Source organism: Hesperophylax consimilis, chromosome 12 (genome assembly GCF_061612785.1).
Source record: "Hesperophylax consimilis isolate HC1 chromosome 12, BYU_Hcon_1.0, whole genome shotgun sequence".
NCBI lineage: Eukaryota > Metazoa > Arthropoda > Insecta > Trichoptera > Limnephilidae > Hesperophylax > Hesperophylax consimilis.
This window is the reverse complement of record NC_142847.1, coordinates 17,119,262-17,141,357: the sequence shown is the minus strand read 5'-3', so window position 1 is coordinate 17,141,357 and position 22,096 is coordinate 17,119,262. Positions and strand designations below refer to the sequence as shown.

At 38.3% G+C, this 22,096-nt stretch overlaps 2 protein-coding genes across 2 annotated transcripts in view; one reads left to right on the top strand and one right to left on the bottom strand.

Moving 5' to 3' along the window:
* Nucleotides 1–4,358, top strand: part of LOC149419243 (membrane-bound acylglycerophosphatidylinositol O-acyltransferase frj-like) — a 28,318-nt gene extending 23,960 nt beyond the window's left edge. Inside the window, exon 8 of the mRNA XM_089638168.1 lies at nt 4,134–4,358. Coding sequence (XP_089494294.1) covers nt 4,134–4,358 — 225 coding nt within the window. The remainder of the gene's footprint in view (nt 1–4,133) is intronic.
* A 2,677-nt stretch (nt 4,359–7,035) lies between these two features.
* Mnr (Membrane-bound Notch regulator) overlaps nt 7,036–22,096 on the bottom strand; it is a 46,900-nt gene continuing 31,839 nt past the window's right edge. Inside the window, exons 2-5 of the mRNA XM_089638169.1 lie at nt 15,475–15,541; nt 14,624–14,761; nt 12,266–13,046; nt 7,036–10,093 (exon numbers count right to left, since the gene is read on the bottom strand). Coding sequence (XP_089494295.1) covers nt 10,042–10,093; nt 12,266–13,046; nt 14,624–14,761; nt 15,475–15,541 — 1,038 coding nt within the window. The 3' untranslated portion in view covers nt 7,036–10,041. The remainder of the gene's footprint in view (nt 10,094–12,265; nt 13,047–14,623; nt 14,762–15,474; nt 15,542–22,096) is intronic.

The following is a 22,096-nucleotide window of genomic DNA, read 5'->3' as shown; positions in this document are numbered from 1 at the left end:
ATTTAATAAGAAATATCTTTTTTAAATTTCTTGTTTTTTTATAAGAAAGCCAACATATTTTTTTACATCTTCAAATAATAAACTTAACAACAATACAAATTAAATATAATTACAGGTTTACAAGTAAATATAAAATTATAACAACAAACTAAGAGTCTAGTACCCGTGGGCTAAAAATATTTACAAAAAATACAATTTTTTTTTATTTTTATATTTACTCCACACAGGAGGCCCTGAAGAAAATAATTTCCCTCAGGGCCTATGTCATATTTGGGGATGCTGTGTGGAGGGTCTTTTTGTGGAGAGGAAGGAGTGAACATGGGTCTTGAAGAGTCCCATGTTGTATGATCGTTCCACAGCCGAGCTGTTGAACTTAAGAACGAATCGTAGAAGCGACCCGTTCTCATGTGACAAGTGTCAACTGTGTACAAATGTTGGGCGCGCGTTTGGCGTGTATCCCGACTACGCACCGGTGCCGAAGGGATCAATGACGCTAGTTCCTCAGAGCATCTTCCATTGTAATACCGATAGAACAAGGACAGCATACCTACCTGACGCCTGTGCTCTAAAGATTGCAGTCCGTTTGTTAAGATTGGGGAATCTATCAAACGGACCGCCCGTTTCTGCACAGAGTCAAGGGTTTTTTTCAGGTATTTTGGGGCTTCAGACCAGGGCTGCCAAATTCGACAGTAGGGCGCACTTGCGATTTGTACAGGGTGAGCAGTTGTGTACTATTAAAGTATCTGCGGGCCCTGTACCGTACGCCCAACTTCTGAGAGGCCAACTTTACTCTGGCTTCGATGGAGCCCCCGTACCTGAGCTGGTCACTTATAGTTACACCAAGCATATCAATGGAAGGCCTGTTCGGAAGACTGCTTCCGTTGAAGGAGACTAGATTATCATTTGGATCCCTTTTAGACGTAATCAGACAGGATTGGGTCTTTGAAACATTAAATTCGACGAGATTATTTTTACCCCAGGAGGAAATACTCTCGAGATAACCGTCCATTCTCTGCTTCAAAGCCCTCCGAGCCGTTGGAGTTTGTGTGCCCTTTGGGGGCTTGTCAAACAAAAAGCTATCATGAACTGTACTGTCATACGCGTAACAATGAATCGGTGCACATGTCAAAAGGTCATCGATGTGCAACAAAAACAAAGTCGGAGACAGAACCGATCCCTGTGGGACGCCAGCATTTATGGAGTGCGAAGAAGAGGTGAAACCGTCAGCAACCGCCTGAATCGACCTATCCCTTAAAAAGTCAGCAATCCACGTACACAGGGATGCGGGAAGTCCGTAAGAATGCAATTTGTTGACAAGTCCTCGGTGCCAGACCCGGTCAAAAGCCTTGGATATGTCTAGTGCGACCGTTTGGGTCTCACCGTGACGTTCCAGGCACCGCCCCCAAACATGCGTCACATACGCGAGAAGATCACCGCACGAGCGGTTCCGCCGGAATCCGTATTGACGGTCGTTGATAATTTTGTTCTTCTCGAGGTATGTGAGCAGTTTGTCGTTGATCACACGTTCCATCACTTTGGACAGAACTGATGTGATCGCTATGGGGCGGTAGTTGGCCGGGTTGGAGCGGTCACCTTTCTTGGGAATAGGGTGAATTACCGCTTTTTTCCAACCAGAGGGCACAGTGCCACACTTCAGGGACATTTTGAAGAGTTTTGTCAAAACTGGAACTATTTCCGCAGCACACCTCTGCAATACCAGGGCAGGTATTCCATCAGGTCCACTAGCTTTGTTAACATCGAGCCCCCGTATGACGTGGAGTACATCCCGATGCCGGATCCTCAGCTTTTTCATATAGAAGCCGCAGTGAGGAACCGACGGCGGAACAGCACCCCCGTCGTCGAGGGTCAAGTTTTCCGCAAACATTTTCCCTAATAAGTTAGCCTTTTCGGTGGCGAAGTTTGCTAGTGAGCCGTCAGGTCTGGTAAAAGGTGGCAAACTGGGTTTGCAAAAATTTCGACCTATTGAGCCCGCAAGCGACCAGAATGCTCTGCTGCCATGCGGGCAGGCAGCCAGCTTTTTGCTGATCTGCAGGTCGTGTTCGAATTTTGACCTATTAATGATTCTCTTGCATTCCTTTGCCGATTTGTTGTATGCTGATCTGCTTTCGGGCGTTCGAGATGTGTTGTAGGCTCGGTAAGCCGCGTTTTTTCGTCGAACTGCTTCGGAGCATTGTCGACTGAACCACGGCTTTGAGCCCACACCAGTTTCTTTAGTAGTCGATTGTATGAAGCCATCTATCGCCGATTTGATGACTTCACCAATCTCCTGGACACATCTTGAAGGGTCCGAAGTCCGAAAACAAACAGCTGACCACGGAAAAGCGTTGAAATGGGCCCACATACCGAACCAATCTGCTGACCTATAGTGCCACATTTTTCTCCTCAGCCTCTCATTGGTTGGTCTGAGGCTAACAGGGATTGATGTCGTCACTAAGCAGTGGTCAGATGATCCCAGAGGCGCTGTGACGTCAATCTTATAACCGTGTGGCACAGTAGTTAAGAATAGGTCTAACAGATTGGAGCGGTGAGTCTGGACATCAGGAACCCTTGTAGGCTCCTGAACTAATTGCTCTAATCCGTAGCAAATGGCAAAGGATTCCGCCTGTCGGCCAGCCGAGTCCGTTGGGCCTGAGAACTTCAACCATGGTTCGTTATGAACATTGAAGTCCCCCAGAACAACAAACTCGGCCGAAGGGTAGCGGGGCAAGAGATCATCAATAGTATCGCTCAAATGTTTGAAGAGCTCGGAAGTGTCTGATTCGCTATGGTTCGGTGAGCGGTATAGACATGCGTAGAATCTTGCCGTACTGGCAAAATTGACGCGCACCCACATTACGTCGAATCTGGAGTTTTCCAGACTCAATAGTCGTACACAGTTGACGTCAGCTTGACTATAGGGGCAGACTCCTCCTTTGAGTCGGAATTTGCTTGCGAGGGTGAAGCCCGGGCAGTCCAGATAGGAGGAGTCTGGCGGCTCGGCTATCTGAGTTTCGGATAGGAAAAGAAGGTTGGGACGTTGGGACAAAAGATGGTGATGGACGGAATTTAAATTTGTGTGCAGGCCGCGAATGTTTGCAAAATTTACCAACAGTTTTGGCCCGCACCGGGGACGCCTGCTACTCGCCGCTGTAACGATGTTAAAATTTTTGTGTTGTATGTTCATAAATTTAAAGTTTTTTTTTTTTGTAAGGGTAGGAGGTGAAAGGAAAGGTCTGGAAAGGAAAGGTATGAGGGGTAGGTAGGAATCTGGGGTTTGGGCTGTCCAGGAGTGATGAGCGTGTGGTTCCAGCCCACCCACTGCGGTGCTAGGCGATAGGCTGGGAGAGTCCGGCTGGAGAGGGCATCCAATGCGCCCCAAACGCTGCTGCTGGGTCCCCTCCGGTCACGAACCGGCACAACAGCAGTGGCGGGGTTTTTTCACTCGCTGATGGGGCAGCCCACCCTTAGTCGTGAGCCTGAGGGTCGGGCCCCTGTACTATCGAGCGGCCCGGACAGCGGTAACCGGTTGTAAAGGGTCTCCCTCAACCAGCATCTCCCAACCGGCCCGCCACGCAGAAGGTGGGCCGTCGCACCCGCCACCAAGACCTGGGCAAACCTTAACCCATGAACCCGGGCACCCCTGCTAAGTCACCAAACGTAGCGAACCACTTGGGGTGACCTGTGGCAGAGGTGTTGGTCATCCAATAAATGGTTCCCAGGGCGGCGGTACCCATTCCCGCCTACCAAATTGGAAAAAATAAAATAAAAGTTTAAAATAATATTAAACAAAATTAAAATAACATAGGATATAAGAACACAAATAAATGACAATATATTAATGTTATCCTACAACTAAACTGAGCAAATGTTTATAAATTGAACCACATGCAACTAGGAACTCTGTCAATTTATTCGTTAAAGGCATGCAGGCCCGTTTTAGGAAAACGAATAATTTTACGAGGTTTTTAATAAATTAACAGTATTCTAAATTTTATATATACATATATATGTATATTTTAAAAAATGTATAAAAATATTTGTTTGATGTATATATCTTACTATCTTCAAAACCTGATTCAATATTATAATGTTATGATATTTTTATCTATCTAATAAAAAGTATGTTTTTCCAGTATTCAGCAGGCTTCCTGGTAGTAATGTGGACCATCCAGGCGCACATCTGTAGTCACCTGTATATATCTTTCATAGGTCTTAAATATGAAACCATTTTCCTCCATGCAGCGGCCATGAACTATGTTCCGTACATCTCACTCGTATTATTCTATTTGTTTGGCAAAGTCGCTCTTCCTTATGTGCAAAGGAATTATAAATTAGAAAAAAACAAGTTATTGAATTAAAGGGGTTAAAAATAAATTGATTGGTATGGTTAAATAGTTTTAGAAAACACAATATTTAAATTATATGTGATTTGGTTTATGTATTTTGGCTTCCCTGAGACAGTGTGAAGAGGAATAATTGTCTCGGGGCGCATATCGAATACCTTTGATATCTCCAGCCAGACTCTCTCGACCCATCACCTTGCACTGCAGTGGGAGGCTTTCCTGAGGCACGCTGTGTGAAGAGGAATAATTGTCTCGGGGCGCATATCGAATACCTTTGATATCTCCAGCCAGACTCTCTCGACCCATCACCTTGCACTGCAGTGGGAGGCTTTCCTGAGGCACGCTGTGTGAAGAGGAATAATTATCTCGGGGCGCATATCGAATACCTTTGATATCTCCAGCCAGACTCTCTCGACCCATCACCTTGCACTGCAGTGGGAGGCTTTCCTGAGGCACGCTGTGTGAAGAGGAATAATTGTCTCGGGGCGCATATCGAATACCTTTGATATCTCCAGCCAGACTCTCTCGACCCATCACCTTGCACTGCAGTGGGAGGCTTTCCTGAGGCACGCTGTGTGAAGAGGAATAATTGTCTCGGGGCGCATATCGAATACCTTTGATATCTCCAGCCAGACTCTCTCGACCCATCACCTTGCACTGCAGTGGGAGGCTTTCCTGAGGCACGCTGTGTGAAGAGGAATAATTATCTCGGGGCGCATATCGAATACCTTTGATATCTCCAGCCAGACTCTCTCGACCCATCACCTTGCACTGCAGTGGGAGGCTTTCCTGAGGCACGCTGTGTGAAGAGGAATAATTGTCTCGGGGCGCATATCGAATACCTTTGATATCTCCAGCCAGACTCTCTCGACCCATCACCTTGCACTGCAGTGGGAGGCTTTCCTGAGGCACGCTGTGTGAAGAGGAATAATTGTCTCGGGGCGCATATCGAATACCTTTGATATCTCCAGCCAGACTCTCTCGACCCATCACCTTGCACTGCAGTGGGAGGCTTTCCTGAGGCACGCTGTGTGAAGAGGAATAATTGTCTCGGGGCGCATATCGAATACCTTTGATATCTCCAGCCAGACTCTCTCGACCCATCACCTTGCACTGCAGTGGGAGGCTTTCCTGAGGCACGCTGTGTGAAGAGGAATAATTATCTCGGGGCGCATATCGAATACCTTTGATATCTCCAGCCAGACTCTCTCGACCCATCACCTTGCACTGCAGTGGGAGGCTTTCCTGAGGCACGCTGTGTGAAGAGGAATAATTGTCTCGGGGCGCATATCGAATACCTTTGATATCTCCAGCCAGACTCTCTCGACCCATCACCTTGCACTGCAGTGGGAGGCTTTCCTGAGGCACGCTGTGTGAAGAGGAATAATTGTCTCGGGGCGCATATCGAATACCTTTGATATCTCCAGCCAGACTCTCTCGACCCATCACCTTGCACTGCAGTGGGAGATTTGGATTCAAATATCCTGCACCCCTGGATACACTGTTTCCTAGGTTCTCACCCCTTGCCTTATATCCTTTTCCTTCCCAGAACTTCATCTTAAAAATAGCCACCACATATCATCCCCGAAAATGACACAGGCCCTGAGGGAAGTTAATGGAGTTAGTAATTTATTGCAGCCAAGAAGTGTCTGTGTATTTGCAAGGAAGAGTATTTTTAAAATTTATGTAAAATATCATAAAAGTGTCACTGATGAATGTTATCAAGTTATTGTCTCAATTTGGAAGACAGGTTTAGGTACAACCGTCCCAGGAACCAATCATTGGATAACCAAAACCCCTGCCATAGGTCACCTTAAGTGGCTCGCTACATTTGGTGACTTCGCAGGGGTGCCCAGATATCATGGGGTGAGGCTTGAGGGAAAGTCAACTCAGTACGCACTAGCTGTACCTCTTCTTACACGTTCTTAACTTCCAAACCATACTGGAGGAAATTACCAACAGACAGAGGGGGGGAGATTATGGATGCAGAAAAAAGATTTTTTTTTTTCATAGCAGTTTGGATAATTTTTAAATTTAGGTTTAAATTCATGAATATTTTTGATAGTAAATAATAAAAAAAATGTTGTTACATTAAGTTATTCCAAGATAGAGGTAGGTATTTTGAATATGCTTGGAGTTCAATTTTATAATTTAATTTTAAATCGTACATGTAGGCATTTCACAGTTTCCGCTGGAGACCCGTACTCGGTGCACGCTTGTACCGTCAGATTCATTGGCATATCATGGAATCGCCTCATGTGCTATGTGCAACTTGGTTTTTAGGATATTTTATTTATTTATTAGTTTGTACCCCTTTCCCTGATAGGCTGTCTATCAATTTGAATATGTGTGGTATCTCTAGAATAATTCCACAAAGCCACTTTTGTCGCATCCCAGAAATGCCGATAGGCTGATGCAATCATTATAGACTTGATCGGACCCTCTCCAAAAGGATATGATGGTAATATACACATATTAAAAGCTTAGTTGATGTTTTGGTCAATTATTATTAAATATTCCTGATGTGAACTTGGAGGAATACTTGGAGCAATTGTGTGAATTTCATCAAAGATCCCCAAACTTTATGAGTTTGTAAGGAATGTGAAAAGTTTTGAACAATAATTTTTTGAGAGTTAAAATATTGTGGGTATCTACTTTATTACAGACTTGCCTTGTAAAATAAATAAAAATGTAAAAATAACATAAATTTTATTTTCATTTCGCTTAAAATGGATGCAAACAAAAAGTTAATATCATCACAGAGAGCTAAATACAATAAGATATTATACATTATATAAATATTCTAAAAAATAACATTTTATGTTTCTGCATAAAAGCATGTAACGATACACGCCATTGAAATAAATAATATACAACCAAAAGTATAAACTAGGTAATATTAATTACAGAATCATATCAAAAACCCAAGCGTATGTCAGCAAAGAGGGAGATCGGTGACTACCTGGTGCAATATGATGGGAGCACCCTCGCCAAAAGGGAGTCAATAATTATCTCCGACAGACTCAAGTAATCAGGCTACCAAGAAACTGGGCGTCTTGTACAGGGCAAGCAGATTCTATAGTGACCAGCAGCTAACCCTGTGAAAATAAGACCTTTTGGCAGGAGCTCCAATATACCTTATAAACCAAATGAGTGCTGTCCGTCTCATTGACAATCCGTTGTTAACTGATCGATCCCCTTCTCAACTATGAATCTGTTCTACAGGTATTTCAATGGAGCCTCATCAAAAGAGATAGCAGCTTTGATCCCCTGTGCACATAAACTCGAAGGATACGAGCGTAACACCCGTTTACAGATTATGAGCGTCAGTTGTTTCTGCAACTTGTTTTGTGTAATTCAGCTCACATGTGGAACAAGCTACCGGCATCTGTTTCCCTCCTTCGTGTAATCCAGGCCTCTTCAAGACCCGCATTAATAAATCCCTTCCTACAGCCTCTACCTTCACCCGCCTCACAATGCTGCCCAACGAAGTGGCTATAATATTGTTCCCTTGTCTACATCACACCGACAGGCACGCTCTTGTGAGGTGTAACATTAACAACATTAATTAAAATCACATAATATAAATCGAAACACCAAAACTAAGCCGAAGCATTTGACTTTAATTAAAAGTTTTTTTTTTTAATTCAGAGATTTGCAAGTGAAGAGTATTCTAGCTCTCCAGTTCTCACTTATTTAGAATATTTTTAGAATTGTGGGTTAATAATATTATGATAATGAATTAATTTAAGACACTCGTCAAGAATCATTTGTATGTTTGTTTCTCTCATTTACTGTATTTTTAAAAACAAGTTTCGATCTTCGTTCTTCGATGTAACTGTAGTTAAAAAAATGTAACTAATTTGAAGAGAAAATCTGTACTTTATATGGCCAAGATTATTCTTAATGGGTGAAAGCCAAAATAAATAAATAAATAAATAGAAAATGATTTTTGGCAGAACATAATCGTGGCGAAAAATCTCTGAACAAGAAATAGAATTGTATAGTTTAAATTATAATACAATAGTTTACAAGATTTTTGATTGATGGAAGAAAATTAACACTGTCTTTGCAAACAAAAATACAACATCAATATCGACACTGGAACGTATAAATGCCTAATAAATTATACTCTACAGCTCCAATGTTTGTGAGGATTCTGAATAGGGTTGAAATATAAGAATAATTATTATTCAAATAATTTAGTAAATTAAACATATTATCAAAACTGGAAAAAAGGTAGGGAACCATAGTTGAGAATATTTTTAAAAGAAACTTCACATATTGGACCTTGACATCAATATAATTATGAAGATACAAAATATTTAATTTCCAGCACTTTTGATTAGGCCATCTATGGACAGCAATGAAAAACTATGAATACAATTACAGATAAAACATTAAAAGAATCAAACACAAATTCGATCAACAGACATTAATTATTTGATAACAATATTATATTACACGTAGTTATAAAAGGCACCCACTTTCTTATACTATCTTGTAAGCACAAAACGGCAAAGGTTTTTTTCTTATGGAAAAATAGTTACCACTATTTCCTAGATAAGCTTTCCTGTTTATTAATCGTCTTGATTTCAGCACCGCTATTTTAAGGTTAAAAAAAATACTGCTCGATGTTTTAGACTAAAATATTGAATATTTAACCAATTTTTTTCTTAATATTTGACACTGGACTTTTCAATGCAATGTATCCATCAAGCGGCACGTTGTGACACAATGTACGTGTTTTATTGAAATTTCATGGATGGCATATATACTACATCTGCACAAGGTAGGCGACACATTACACTATACGCATCATGGCTTGGTCTATTTCAGCATATCGCTCGACATACACTACCAATGGGAATGTATGGTGAGCGAAATGCTGAAATAGGCAAAGCCACGAATATATATCGCGCTTATAGCGTGGTCTGTCACAGGCTTAACGGAATAGCAGCCTACAAAACAAGAAAACCACAAAACCAAATCGTCTTTCTTCTGTTATTTGTTGTCGATCACAAATAGCACAAACTTTCCACTGTTTGACGCGCCTGGTAATTAGATGTTAAATTATTTGTATTGATAAAACTATAAATCAAATGGGTAAAAGATTCAAATAAGATTCTGATAAATACATACTTTTAGCAAGAATGCCAATTTGGTGGTAATGTTTGTTATGACTTATTTTAGCTTCATTTTTAGATTTTAAAATATCTCCACAACTGTAATAATTAAACACTCTAGACTGAAAATGACGTTCTGTAAAGAATTATTCTTTGTAATAAATTTAATATACTTAACGAATAAATAAAAAACTTTGCATAAAAATACAATTTGCAAAAAAGGGAATAATGTACAATTTAATCTTATTATACATAATGCGCAAGTGGTAATGTCTTTCCTATAATAAAATATTATTACATCTATACAACCAGGATACAAAATAAGTTTTAACCATTTAGGTATCCTAATACAAAATTGATAGCTTAACTGTTTTAAAGCTTCAGTTTTGGAGTTTTGTAAAACTGGGATAGGTAACTAACTTAAAGCAATGTCTTTTCTGTTTCACAATCAAAATAAATTTTGGGATAGGGTGTAAAAAACATGGCTAGTATTTAATTCTATATTTTTGTAAAATCACGTAAAAAAAATTCAAGTAGAGAGAATTAGTAGAAAAGGTACGCAGAGTAGTTTCTTATACATTTTTCACAAATAAACCAGTAAAAAAGATGATCGTTGCAGCAATTCTGAAAATAGAAATATACAAAGGTTATTATTCATCAACAATACATGTGGAAAGGGTCACAAATAAATAAACAGAATGTCAAAGTGGTAAAAGGTATTTATTAGTAAATAAGTAATTAAATAATATTAAAAGCAAAATTATAAATAACAGTGTTATATATAATGAAGGTGCTTTATAAAAATTTGTTCTTTCACATATATTACAAAGTGCATGAAAATAATCATAAATCAAATTTAATAAGAAATAAATTATTGAAACGCAATAGAATACTGATTACTTGACGTCAGGCAATTAAAAGAAAACCCTAAACTTGACTATAAGCAGGTAGGTGCTTTGTTCACTGAGAAGAAATCGTTTTTAAAAACAAACATTTTTACAAAAGGTCAGCTGCCTGGCAACAGGTTACCGCTGAAGCGCCACAAATGTTTTTTTTAAATTTTTTTTTTATATTTACTCCACACAGGAGGCCTTGAAGAAAATAATTTCCCTCAGGGCCTATGTCATCTTTGGGGATGCTGTGTGGAGGGTCTTTTTGTGGAGAGGAAGTAGTGAACATGGGTCTTGAAGAGTCCCATGTTGTAGGAGGGAGGAAACACAGAGGCCGGCAGCTCGTTCCACAGCCGAGCTGTTGAACTTAAGAACGAATCGTAGAAGCGACCCGTTCTCATGTGACAAGTGTCAACTGTGTACAAATGTTGGGCGCGCGTTTGGCGTGTATCCCGACTACGCACCGGTGCCGAAGGGATCAATGACGCTAGTTCCTAATGTACTTCGAATAAACTATTTCTTAGAACAGAAAGTTCCATAAAGGATTGATAAATCCTTTGTCGATTGACCATGCTAGGCGCCATGATGGCCTTAGATAGCAGTGTCCGGTTAACAGTCCTATCACACTCCCTCTGTTAGTTTCATCCAATTTGTAACAACTTAAAATGTAAAAACTAACTCTGCCATGAATAAATAATTACATAATGATGTTGGTTTCTTTGTTTATTATTAAATTGATTTCTCCTCACTGAATAAAGCATTGTGTTTATATTTATGAGAAAATTATCTAAGCGAAGAGATAAGTAGCAATAATAATACAAACTGAAATATTGTAGCGTTTGACCTTTGCTGAATTTCCCTATTTGTCTGTATCAGTAGTCTTAACGTTTTGTGTGACTAAAATAGATATCTAATTATTATTGTCCACTCAAGTGATGAAGTGGAATATTACACCGAGTTTGAAAAACCTCTAGAGTGATCGCACGCCATAATATGTCATTTTTGACTCTCAAAATTCGCGCATTTAGGATTTTTTAAATAATTTTTCATAAATCTTAAAAATTTGGGATGGACGGTAAAATATAGGTGAATTCATCGGCTATATTGCACTAAAAATTCGGTGCTATAATTTTTTATAAATGAGGGCAAGAAATTTCCAACTCGAATGCCAATCGCTCAACTCACATTCTAGTTATTGACGCAAGCACTCGAGTGGTTATGTATTGTTATTAAAGTCTCGGTCACATGGAGTTGTTTCAACGCTGCTATTTGAATAGTAATGTCATAAGCAATTGCATCGTATGACAAGGTATTCACTATGATTACTCTCATCACTAGCGGCAACATAGTGGCGTCGAAATCGCTCCGTGTGACGAGGCTTTAGGAATTACTATTCAAATAATACAGTTTCACCAATGATTAAATAAATATGAGGTAGTAAGTAAATTTGTACACTTATTTGATTTAATAAAGGTACCTATTAAGTAACCAAGAATAAAAAGTTAAATTTAAATTGTATTTATCGGTTGTATTTGATCCAAAAAATGCACCCCATTCTGCAGATATTTCTACACCATCCACAAAATTAAATTATATTATGTATAGGAACGTTACTTTGGTTAGTGTCGACAATAATTAGGTAGGTAAGTAAGATCCTTGTCCAAATTATACACAATTATTATTCTAGGAACTATAAAAAAATGCAATACATAAGATTAAGAAATTATAAAAGAAGATTTTTTTTTAAATACATGGTCAAATTAACGATAATTTGATGTAAAACAAACAGCATGCAATCACATTTTGTACAAGCCAAACCGTTTAGCATTTTGGTTACAAGTTAAGCTTATGAAGGTTTATGTTACAAGTGCCGTTGCCATAACCAAAATATACTGTTTCCATTTACCCGAAATTCCATCCGTAGGAGGACACTGGCCTCCTCGTGGTGGAAGCCATACTCCTGGCTGCATTGTTTTTGCCGTAGTTCTTGGCCACGTAACCGTTTTGTTGGGTCGGTTGGCCGGCCTGACCCTGGCTCGGGTTGCTGTAGGATGGGTAGTAAGAAGCTGGTTGTTGATAGCCTGGCTGTTGACCGTACGGGTTCGGTTGTTGACCATACGGGTTCGGTTGTTGACCGTATGGGTTCGGCTGTTGATAACCTGGTTGCTGACCGTACGGGTTGGGTTGATTGTTCCTGTTGTTTTCAATCAGTCCCGGTCTGGTGAATGAAGGGTTGAGAGCTGGCAAGTTCTTTGTGAAGTTACTCAGAAATCCGCTGAGGATTGAAGTAATGGGGTTGCCACCTTGTCCATTGCTGGCAGATCCGGCTGTATTGCCGCCAAGTCCGTTCAAAAAACCTGAGAAGGGATTTGAGCCTCCTCCTGCACTGCCACCGCCTGTGTTTCCTCCCAGTCCATTCAAGAAACCGGAGAAGGGGTTGGATGATCCACCACTGCCTCCGCTTGAGCCTCCGTGGTTGTTGCTGCTTCCACCGTAGGGGTTGCTGCCACCACCGTAAGTATTGCCTCCGTAAGGGTTGTTGCCACCACTTCCAAAGGAAGATCCCCGGGGTGGTGCTGCGGGAGGGGCTGGTGCAGGATAGTTGGGGACTTCGTCGTACGTACTGGGCCGAAGTTCAGCAATAGGCTTTGGTGTGGTGGGTTTGGTAACTGGAACGTTGTGGGTCTCTGAAACATTAAAAAATTAATGATGAATCAACAGAAATTATGAGATAGAGTGACGTACACTGCTAAAAAATTTTTATCTGTTAATGTTATTTCTAGTCCATGACCTCATAAGTACTATGATAACTTAAAGTAATAAAAGAATACTAGTCCTACAAAGATTATTATGACAATACTGCAGATTTAAATTTATGCCCAGTGTTAATTAAATCAACTAAAATATCACCATATTTCAAATCCTTATGTTATTTTGAACATCTGTGATGTAACCATGTTACAATGAACTAGTATTAAAAGATAAAAATAATTTACTTTTATGTTTGGTTATTTGAAATTCAACACTCGTCGAAGGAAGTTCTCATAATTTATTGGCATACAGTCAAAATTATATTTCAAAGCTGAAAATATTTTTAATTAATTCTGTTGATAGTAAAAATAATGTTAGTTTGTTTCTCTATCAACAGACCAATCCGAATATTATGACAAAAAAAAAACAAATATTAGTACATTTGGCATGTTTTATCTCCATGACGTATCAAGCAAGCACGTATGAATATTTGAGATGACCTTGAAGAAGTATAAACTTGATTAGAGGTTTCTACAGTAGTTTATTGATAAAGTTTGATAGTGTTAAAAGCGTAAATGTTACAGTTTATGTTTATCTTTTGCGAAGTGCATTGTTGTGGTTTTCATACCACAGACCTAATTTAATTGGCTACCTGTGCAAGTTATCGTACTCAAACTTCCGATAACAATCTCAATAAAAAGTGTCAGGAAGCCAGAACAGATGACGATTCCATGATACAAAATCAACCTCGATAGTTCTGATTTTAGTTAGGAGCATAACACTAATTTCCTTTTTAAAACTCACAATTCAGGCAAAAAATACTTGCCATATAATAGAAACAAAGCAAACAAAACATAGCAGCGTAGCGCAAGTTGTGCGTTTGGTGTGGTGGTAGAAACAAATCCGCTGTACGGAGGGGGGATTTGTAGTAGGATGGGTGAACAATGTTGGCGTCACTTTTGTGTGCACGGATTCTTGCTAATAATTGGCCCATCTCCCTTGTTTCTGTTATCTATGGTACTGACTGATTGGTTGAATTGTATAGCTTCATAAACATTGAATATTAAAAATAAGTCCTCGACCGATTTTTTTGAAAATCTGTAGATGTCATAAAAAACTGTTTGGAACACTTTAAATACAAAAAGAATAATATCTTTTATGCTAAATATCAACATTCTTCTTCAGATATTTAGAGAAAAATATTTCTGATTCATTTTAAAATTAATTTAAGCACTTTTGTGAACGCATCAGAACCAGCAGAAATTCCCAGAGCGGGTTTTGCAAGTCGATGACTCAAATGAAAGCTGATCAGCATCTGAGTGGGAAAAAGTTCTCTAGGGAATCTATATACAACCAACTAACCATCACACCATTTCCCCACAGGTGGGCAGAGAGGATAGACCGCCAAACAACTCTATTTCATTCATATTCATGTATCTTATCTATGTATCACATAGGTTCTATAATTTGAAGATTTTAAAAAGAATGAATGATTAATGAATGGCAGATGTACCTCCATCAGCGGCAGTCTTCTTCTTGCAGGTGGGGTAGGTGCCGCAGTCGGAGGCTCGCCCGTAGCTGCAAGGATCCTCCACCAGGATGCAGGTCTCACTGTTGAGGCAGCCAATGTCCTTGCAAGAGCGCCCATACTCTGAAAATTACAAAATACCTTTTATAAACCAAAGTAAGCTCAGACTTAAATAAATTCAAAATATACAGAATTTCCTAAACAAGTCAATTCAGCAATCTTTAATAAGAAATAAATATGTACTCCCTTTTCATGAAATATAGAAATAATAGGCATATTGCATTACTATCCAAAATACTTTAATTTTTACATTAATTTATTAATATTCACTGATGTAGAGAGGGTAGGATCTCTTGTTGGAGGGGTGGTTCCCTGAAGGGGATGATCATCTGATGATTACCTTACATTATTTTTTAAATGTAAATCATTTTATCAGTAGTACATATGGACAATATGGACACATGGATCTAAGGAAAATATTTTGTATTAGCTCTGAAAAAATACCAATAAAGTAAATATTCATGATTTGTCCATTACAGCCGTCAGACCGCTGGCTACTACTAACGGTGAACGAAACCCCGTACCACTCTCGCTCACTATCGCACCACTCGGCATATATGTATTTTTCATGAAGAAATGATTTTTTCTCGATTTTTGAACGAAATATTTCTTCTGTTACGTTCGATAAATACTCACATATTTTGTATTATTTTAATACTATACATATAAAATTGTAAAAATTATAGACATGTTGACAGACCGGCAATAAAAAAAAAATACTTCATTTCATGATTGTCAATTTGTAAAAGCTATAACTAAGTGACTATAATAATTACTTGAGAATGCGTTGGTGGATAGCACCAGGAACAGCCCCAGGAAAAGGGAAGACCACATACTGCTGATCTGAAACATAAAAATGTTGGTTCAGTAAAAATTCAAGGTAAAATCCAAAGCAGCTTACAATTATCTAAAGGTCGTCAACTCATCTCAACTTTGGGTGACCTCACAGACATATGAATATATAGACTAGAAATTAAAGGTGAGGGGTAAAATCAACTGTTGAAGAACGAAGGGGGTAAAGCTGACTGTGATTCGCCAATAAATCAATCTGACAGTATATAGGCATCTCGCATTATAATATCACCATTTAGTTCTTAAAAGTATAATCTGCTTTTGAATGAATAGACATTTTTACATGGGAGCGCAAATTACTCGCCACGTTATGAACAATTTGCGAAGTCCAAATTCGGCAAAAAAAAATTTCTTCTATTTTCAGAGTCGAATATTTTGTTTACGTATTTAGTTAAGACACTTTTATAAGTGTTCATAATTTACTTCCCAGTAACAACGATGCGCACACTTGAGAATCGCTACATTCGACCAGATGTATCTCGATGTGATAGTATATGTTTCTACAACTGATTCATATTATACGATGTGAATAAGCTTAAAATGATGCTTACATATGGAATGTAATACGACAATTGGGTTTATTCTCTTTTCACATCTATTTTTACAAGTTTTCATATCACAAGCCACTATTTTGCCGTGTTATTTCATAAAATGCCTCGACCATAGCTCGACGCTAGTTCGAACAAGAATGATGACGTCACATTCTCAAGATTCACGGGAAGCCATACGCGAGCCCAGCCGGCTCCAATGGAACCGGTATGGGGAGTGGGGAATAATACGCTTTTAATCACTTAGGGCAGGTCTACTAATATTCATATGTCTATGGGTGACCTCCATTTCTCTTTCCCTTTAGGATTAACAGTGACAGGTAAATAAAACTGGCCAAAAGATGTTCTGGAAATATCACCCCGTTTCGGAGAAATAAACAATCCACATCTTCAGGGAAAGCTACTTTTTTTAATTAATGTATTCGTATCTAACCAGTTTTCTGAAAAACAATATAACCTTCCCAGATTTCATACGTTGCGAGTGGCCCGTTTCTGAAAATGCGAGGTGCACAAATTATTCAGTCTTCGGATTTTTGTGTGCTGATTTGGGATAGTGACAATTTGGGAGGCGGGTACGTGTACCACCGCCCCGGGTACTATTTATTGGTTAACCAACACCTCTGCCATAGGTTACCCTAATTGATCCGCTAAGTTTGGTGACTTAGCAGGGGTGCCGGGTTCGCCGGCTGAGGTGGGTTCAGGTTTCGGAGGTGGGTTCAGGTTTTGGCGGTGGATGCGCCTGCCCCCCAGCCGCGTGGTGATAGGCCGGCTGGGAGAGACCCTTTGACTTCTCTAGCTGGTCTCTCTCGACCCATCGTCTTGTACCGCAGCGGGAGGGATGCATTCATACGTCCGTCACTCCTGGACGTTCTGATCCCTAGATTCATAACCTCATACCTTTTTGCATCCCAGAACTTCCTCTCCACAAAAAGACCCACCACACATCACCCCCAAAGATGCGTGGAGAAAACTTACCGTTAAAAAATATTGCTAATTTATTAAAAATTTCTTCTAATTATTGCAGTAAAATACCAATGGAGTCACGATGTCGAAACACGTGTTCATAAAAATCCTAACATTTTTGCATTTCTTCATTTTATATTATCAAGACAAACGCAGGTGCATGAACGCGTGTTCAGATATTATTACGAATTTACTATAAGTCTATCAGGACTCAGGAGACGGTCTGCAGTGCAGTCTTTAACCAGATTACCAATAATTTGAAGAGTTTCTTAATAAATTAACAATACCTACTCATTTAACTCGTGTGACATAGGCCCTAAGGGAAATTATTTTACTTGGGACCGCCCGTGTGAGGATAATGTTAAAAAAATACCAAACCGGTGACAATGTTTTTGCTGCAAACATTCTGAAACTCCAGACCAAAATAATTTATCTTCTTTTCTGAGTAATTATTGTTTTCAATTGAAAATTCAAAGGATCAAAGCTTGGAATTGAAAATACTTTGACTTCAATAAAACGTTGTTTTGTTTAAATAAATATAATAATATCGCTTGCGTTCCGGAAGATTGAAGTGGGTCGGATAAATAAATTGATTACTATACAGCAGGCATTAAAATATCTGGGTTACAGGTTTACAATAAGTTCTGATAATTATTTGTTAAATGATTGCACAACACATTGTTTGCTTATATTATGCAAAAAAAACACGAATTAAATTAAATCGTAAACAAAAGTCAACCGACCGCATAAACTCAATAATAGACAGGTACGTAGAAATGCCTTTGTCCGGAAAACGCGAAGAACAATATTGCATTCCTAAACAAAGATAAAGCGGAGACAATTTTAATGGATTTGTTTTAATTTAAAGCATTTGTTTTTATACCTGAGAGTTTGATACAACGCCTGACTTGAATACTAAATTGGCAAGGTCGAATTTGGGAGGTCAAAATAATTATAGCATAGATCTCACCAAACCGCTTTAAAAAACTGATACCTACTAGACAAACATTTTTTGTTTGTTTTTGAAATGTTTCGTTAATTTATGCATTAGGTAATAAAAAGGCAGAATGGGGTACATACGTAGATGCCTAAATTTCCATAATATTTTATTATTGACTGATCGTAGTTTTAAGTCGAGAACTTTACATTTCGTCTATCTGTAAATTTATCCGGTCAATCTTGTCAAGATGGTAGCCGTGCTGGATAGTACCTTTTTACTCCGCTGGAGAACACGACTTTGAAAAACGCTGTCAAATAGGAATAATCAACATTGCATGAGGTCTACAGTTACAGAACTATGAGTATATTTTATTTACGTGGGTGCAAAAGCCTAGGGGACAAACACATGGACAGTATACCTACCTCAATAAACATATTTTTAAAGAAACGATTTAAATTAAATCATTTTTATGTACGATCTTGATCTTTAGATATTTAGTAGTAGAGGTAAAGTCTCAAAGAGGAAATCCATAATTGCTTTTATTTTGGCTATATAATACTTATGTACAAACTGATTAAATGTAAACTGTCGATTTCTTAATCCATCTATCTGAATCTATTGACCGGTCGGTGGCCAAGTTGACATCGCGTTTGGGTCCCACCCAGGCGTAGTGTGCTCAATTCCTCGGCTGGCTAAGTCCTCCATCACAACACAAGCAACATTTTCAGCTTACTGTGGTGGTAGTAGGAGATTTTCAAATATTGTCAGGTTATTCGTAACCCGGGAGTGTTTGTCTTTCTTTAAAAAAAAATCTATCTATCTATATAAATAAAAATGTAAATGTTCGTGCATTTGAATACGCGTGTTTTTATATACGTATATTATATAGGTGTCAACTGTGACAGGTAAAAACGTGCTTTAAAAAAACAGCGCAATCTGTTGGACAAACAATGAGCAGTAGTTTCTCTGTCTGCACAGAAAGACTGAACCAAAGTATCGCGCGGCGGGGTATGGCTAGTATCCAATAAAAATATAACATTGGAAAAGACCAAACACAAAGTTTTGTAAATCCAGTTTTATTAGCTATTTTTGAAGACCTTAGTCAAAACCCCAAAAATATTGGTTACAGAAACATATTACACGAAATGAGAGATAAATGAAAAACAACAAATAAACCAGTCTGTATAGGTGTGTAATAGTTATTATTTATTATGAATTTTGCTTCTGTTATGAGAAAATTAGATTGATGGGTATTAGGATGAATTAAAAAAGTAATAAAATGCCACCATAAAAGTGGCCGATTGTGGAATTATTCGACAGAATAATATTTTTTAACTCAATCGATACAAAAATACATATGATGAAACTCTAGGATTGTCAGGTTAGGTTAGGTAAAATCAAAAATTAAATTGAGTAGATCAGAAACTTCAGTATTTAATGGTTCCTAGCATATTAATAAATAATAAATATTATTATTTATTAATATACTACAAACCATTAAAAATTATTATTAATAATTATAGAGTTAGTGAATGCTGTTCATGACTTACATAAGTATCGTCCGTGGTTAGTGTTCACATTCCTTAGTTTAGCAATGCTGCAACCGACAATAGTAATTTGTTTATCAAACATGCTAATTTGAGATCTCCGTGTTTAGTTTCGTGGTCAAAGGTACTGTTATAATCCCAGCCTATGCTATAAATCTAAGTAATTAAAGTCAACCTTTATTTCCTTCTACATCTTAATATTACTGTTAATCCTAGCCGGTGCCCCAAAAGTAAGCTATAATGGCAAACATTCATTTCTTCGGCACTTTTAAAAGGAACCCTATTATTTTGGGAAACCAATCAATGATGCAATATTCAAATTAGTCACATGACCCTTTTTTGCATCTTAGGGATTAAAGCCCACAATGCTCTCACGGTCCCAGAGACGTGGAATACTATATAAACAGGAACAAGCTGTTCCCCTATGTTCACAATTAACATCACTTGTGCTGCTTACACGCTGCACCTCTACGCATTATTGTCATTGTCATTTAATTAATGTACTTATCATTTAATTAAGTAAATAAGTGTACTTCTATCTAAATAAAGTAATTCAACTAAATCTATAAAGTTGTTATTGTGTGGAATCCATATATTCACCTCAAGATACTTACACACTGGAACTTGTATCACTCCAAGATACTTACACACTTACACCTGCAGATCTTACATACACATCATCAGTGTCCAGATCTCTAAATTATACATCGACCACGAAGAGAACTTCTCGACAACCGCTCGCCGTACAGAGTTAAGTTTTTATTTACTGCGCCTCAACCGAGGGTCGTAGCAAATTGGTGTCAGAAGTGGGATTGCAAAGACATTCCCAAAGGATCTTTTGTGACGACGGAAGACTCCTACCTCATCACTTCACCGGAACAACGACGACAAGTCTGGCAGATACTCTCCTCGGAGAAACCCTTTTCGAAGGCAGGGACGGCTCTCCCTGAAATCAACCTAACTCATCGACGTGACCCTGGAGAAGAGAAGAAAACGGCAACAACGTAGATCGCGGAGACAACATCTACGGTGAACTTCAGTTCTTCAAGCAGCCAAGAATCCAATCCTGTCAACTCTAAACCACGAGCATCGAGACCTTCACTTCTACAAGCAGTATGAACTGGCGACTCGTCCTTCTTCTACTGTAAGTCCATAAAAATTTTTGTCCTGTAGAAATTTTTACACTGTATTTTCCCAATTCCCTTATTGACAATTAATGCATTTCTTCTCGCTTATACACCGTGAACCGTGTATTAGTGAAACTCTTGTATTTCTTTTTCTTTCTTCAACGCGTAATAATAAATTTCGTAAAATAATTAAAATTTAATAAAAACCTCTTAAATTAATTCGCGTTAAATTCAGTTAATTTCTTTAATAATAATAAATACTTCTCAAAATGAACGATATACCTACTTCGTCCTCTCAGGAATCCCAGGAAATGACTTTACCATTACCTGTTTTATTTAAATTTATTAAATCTTACGATGGAAACAGAGATAAACTCTGTGCCTTCTTAACTAATTGCGACCGTGCTGTAGTACTAGCTCAGCCTAATCAACAGAATACGCTCCTTTCATATATATTAACTTCATTAGAAGGCCAAGCAGAAGTCATCTGTGCCAATCACGTTCTCAATAATTGGTCAGAATTAAAAGATCTATTAAAAAGATCATTCGGTGAACGCAAACATTACGCACACCTACTATTGGAATTGCAAAATTGCAAACAATTTCACAATGAGAACGTTTCTCAATATATTTTACGGATAGAAAATTGCATAAAAAACCTCTTAGTCTCAATTAATCAAAATAATAATAATCCCGCAGAAATGTTAGGCAGAACAGCCAGCATCCAAGAACTCGGTATGCAAACATTTATGTATGGAACTAACCCTTCCATAGCTACAATTTTGAGATCGCGCAATCCGAAAGACCTCAATGAAGCTTTTACAATATCACTAGAGGAAGAGAGAATAAATAAATTACTAAATTCCTCTAAAACTAATAATAAATCATGTACGATTTGCGGTAAATCGGGACATAACAATTTCAATTGTTATAAAAATAAAAATCAAAGCAATAATTCGAACTTTAATACACGTAAAGTTATGTTCGTAAAAAATAATAATAATAATTTTAATAAATCTTATAACCCAAATTCGGGATCAAGTTATAATAATAACTATAATAAAAATTTTAGTCCAAATTCGGGACAAAATTATAATAATAAAATGTGCAGGTACTGTAAAAAACCTGGTCACATAATAGATGAGTGCAGAGTATTAAAATATAAAAATGAAAATCCAAATCCCAACAACTCTGCAACTCTTAATTCGTCTTCCCTACCAAGGAAAAATGATTCAAAGGTAAATCATTTAAACTCCAGATCTGCAGTAGAATCTCGAGCCGATCTACTGTAAGTCGCGAGCTAGGCTCAAGAGTATTCAAACGTTCCATGTTAACATCTAATAAAAATTATATAAATTATTCGCCATCTCATTCAGATACGTTGCGTCATGTGGTTCTTCAAATACCTACAAATGGTATTA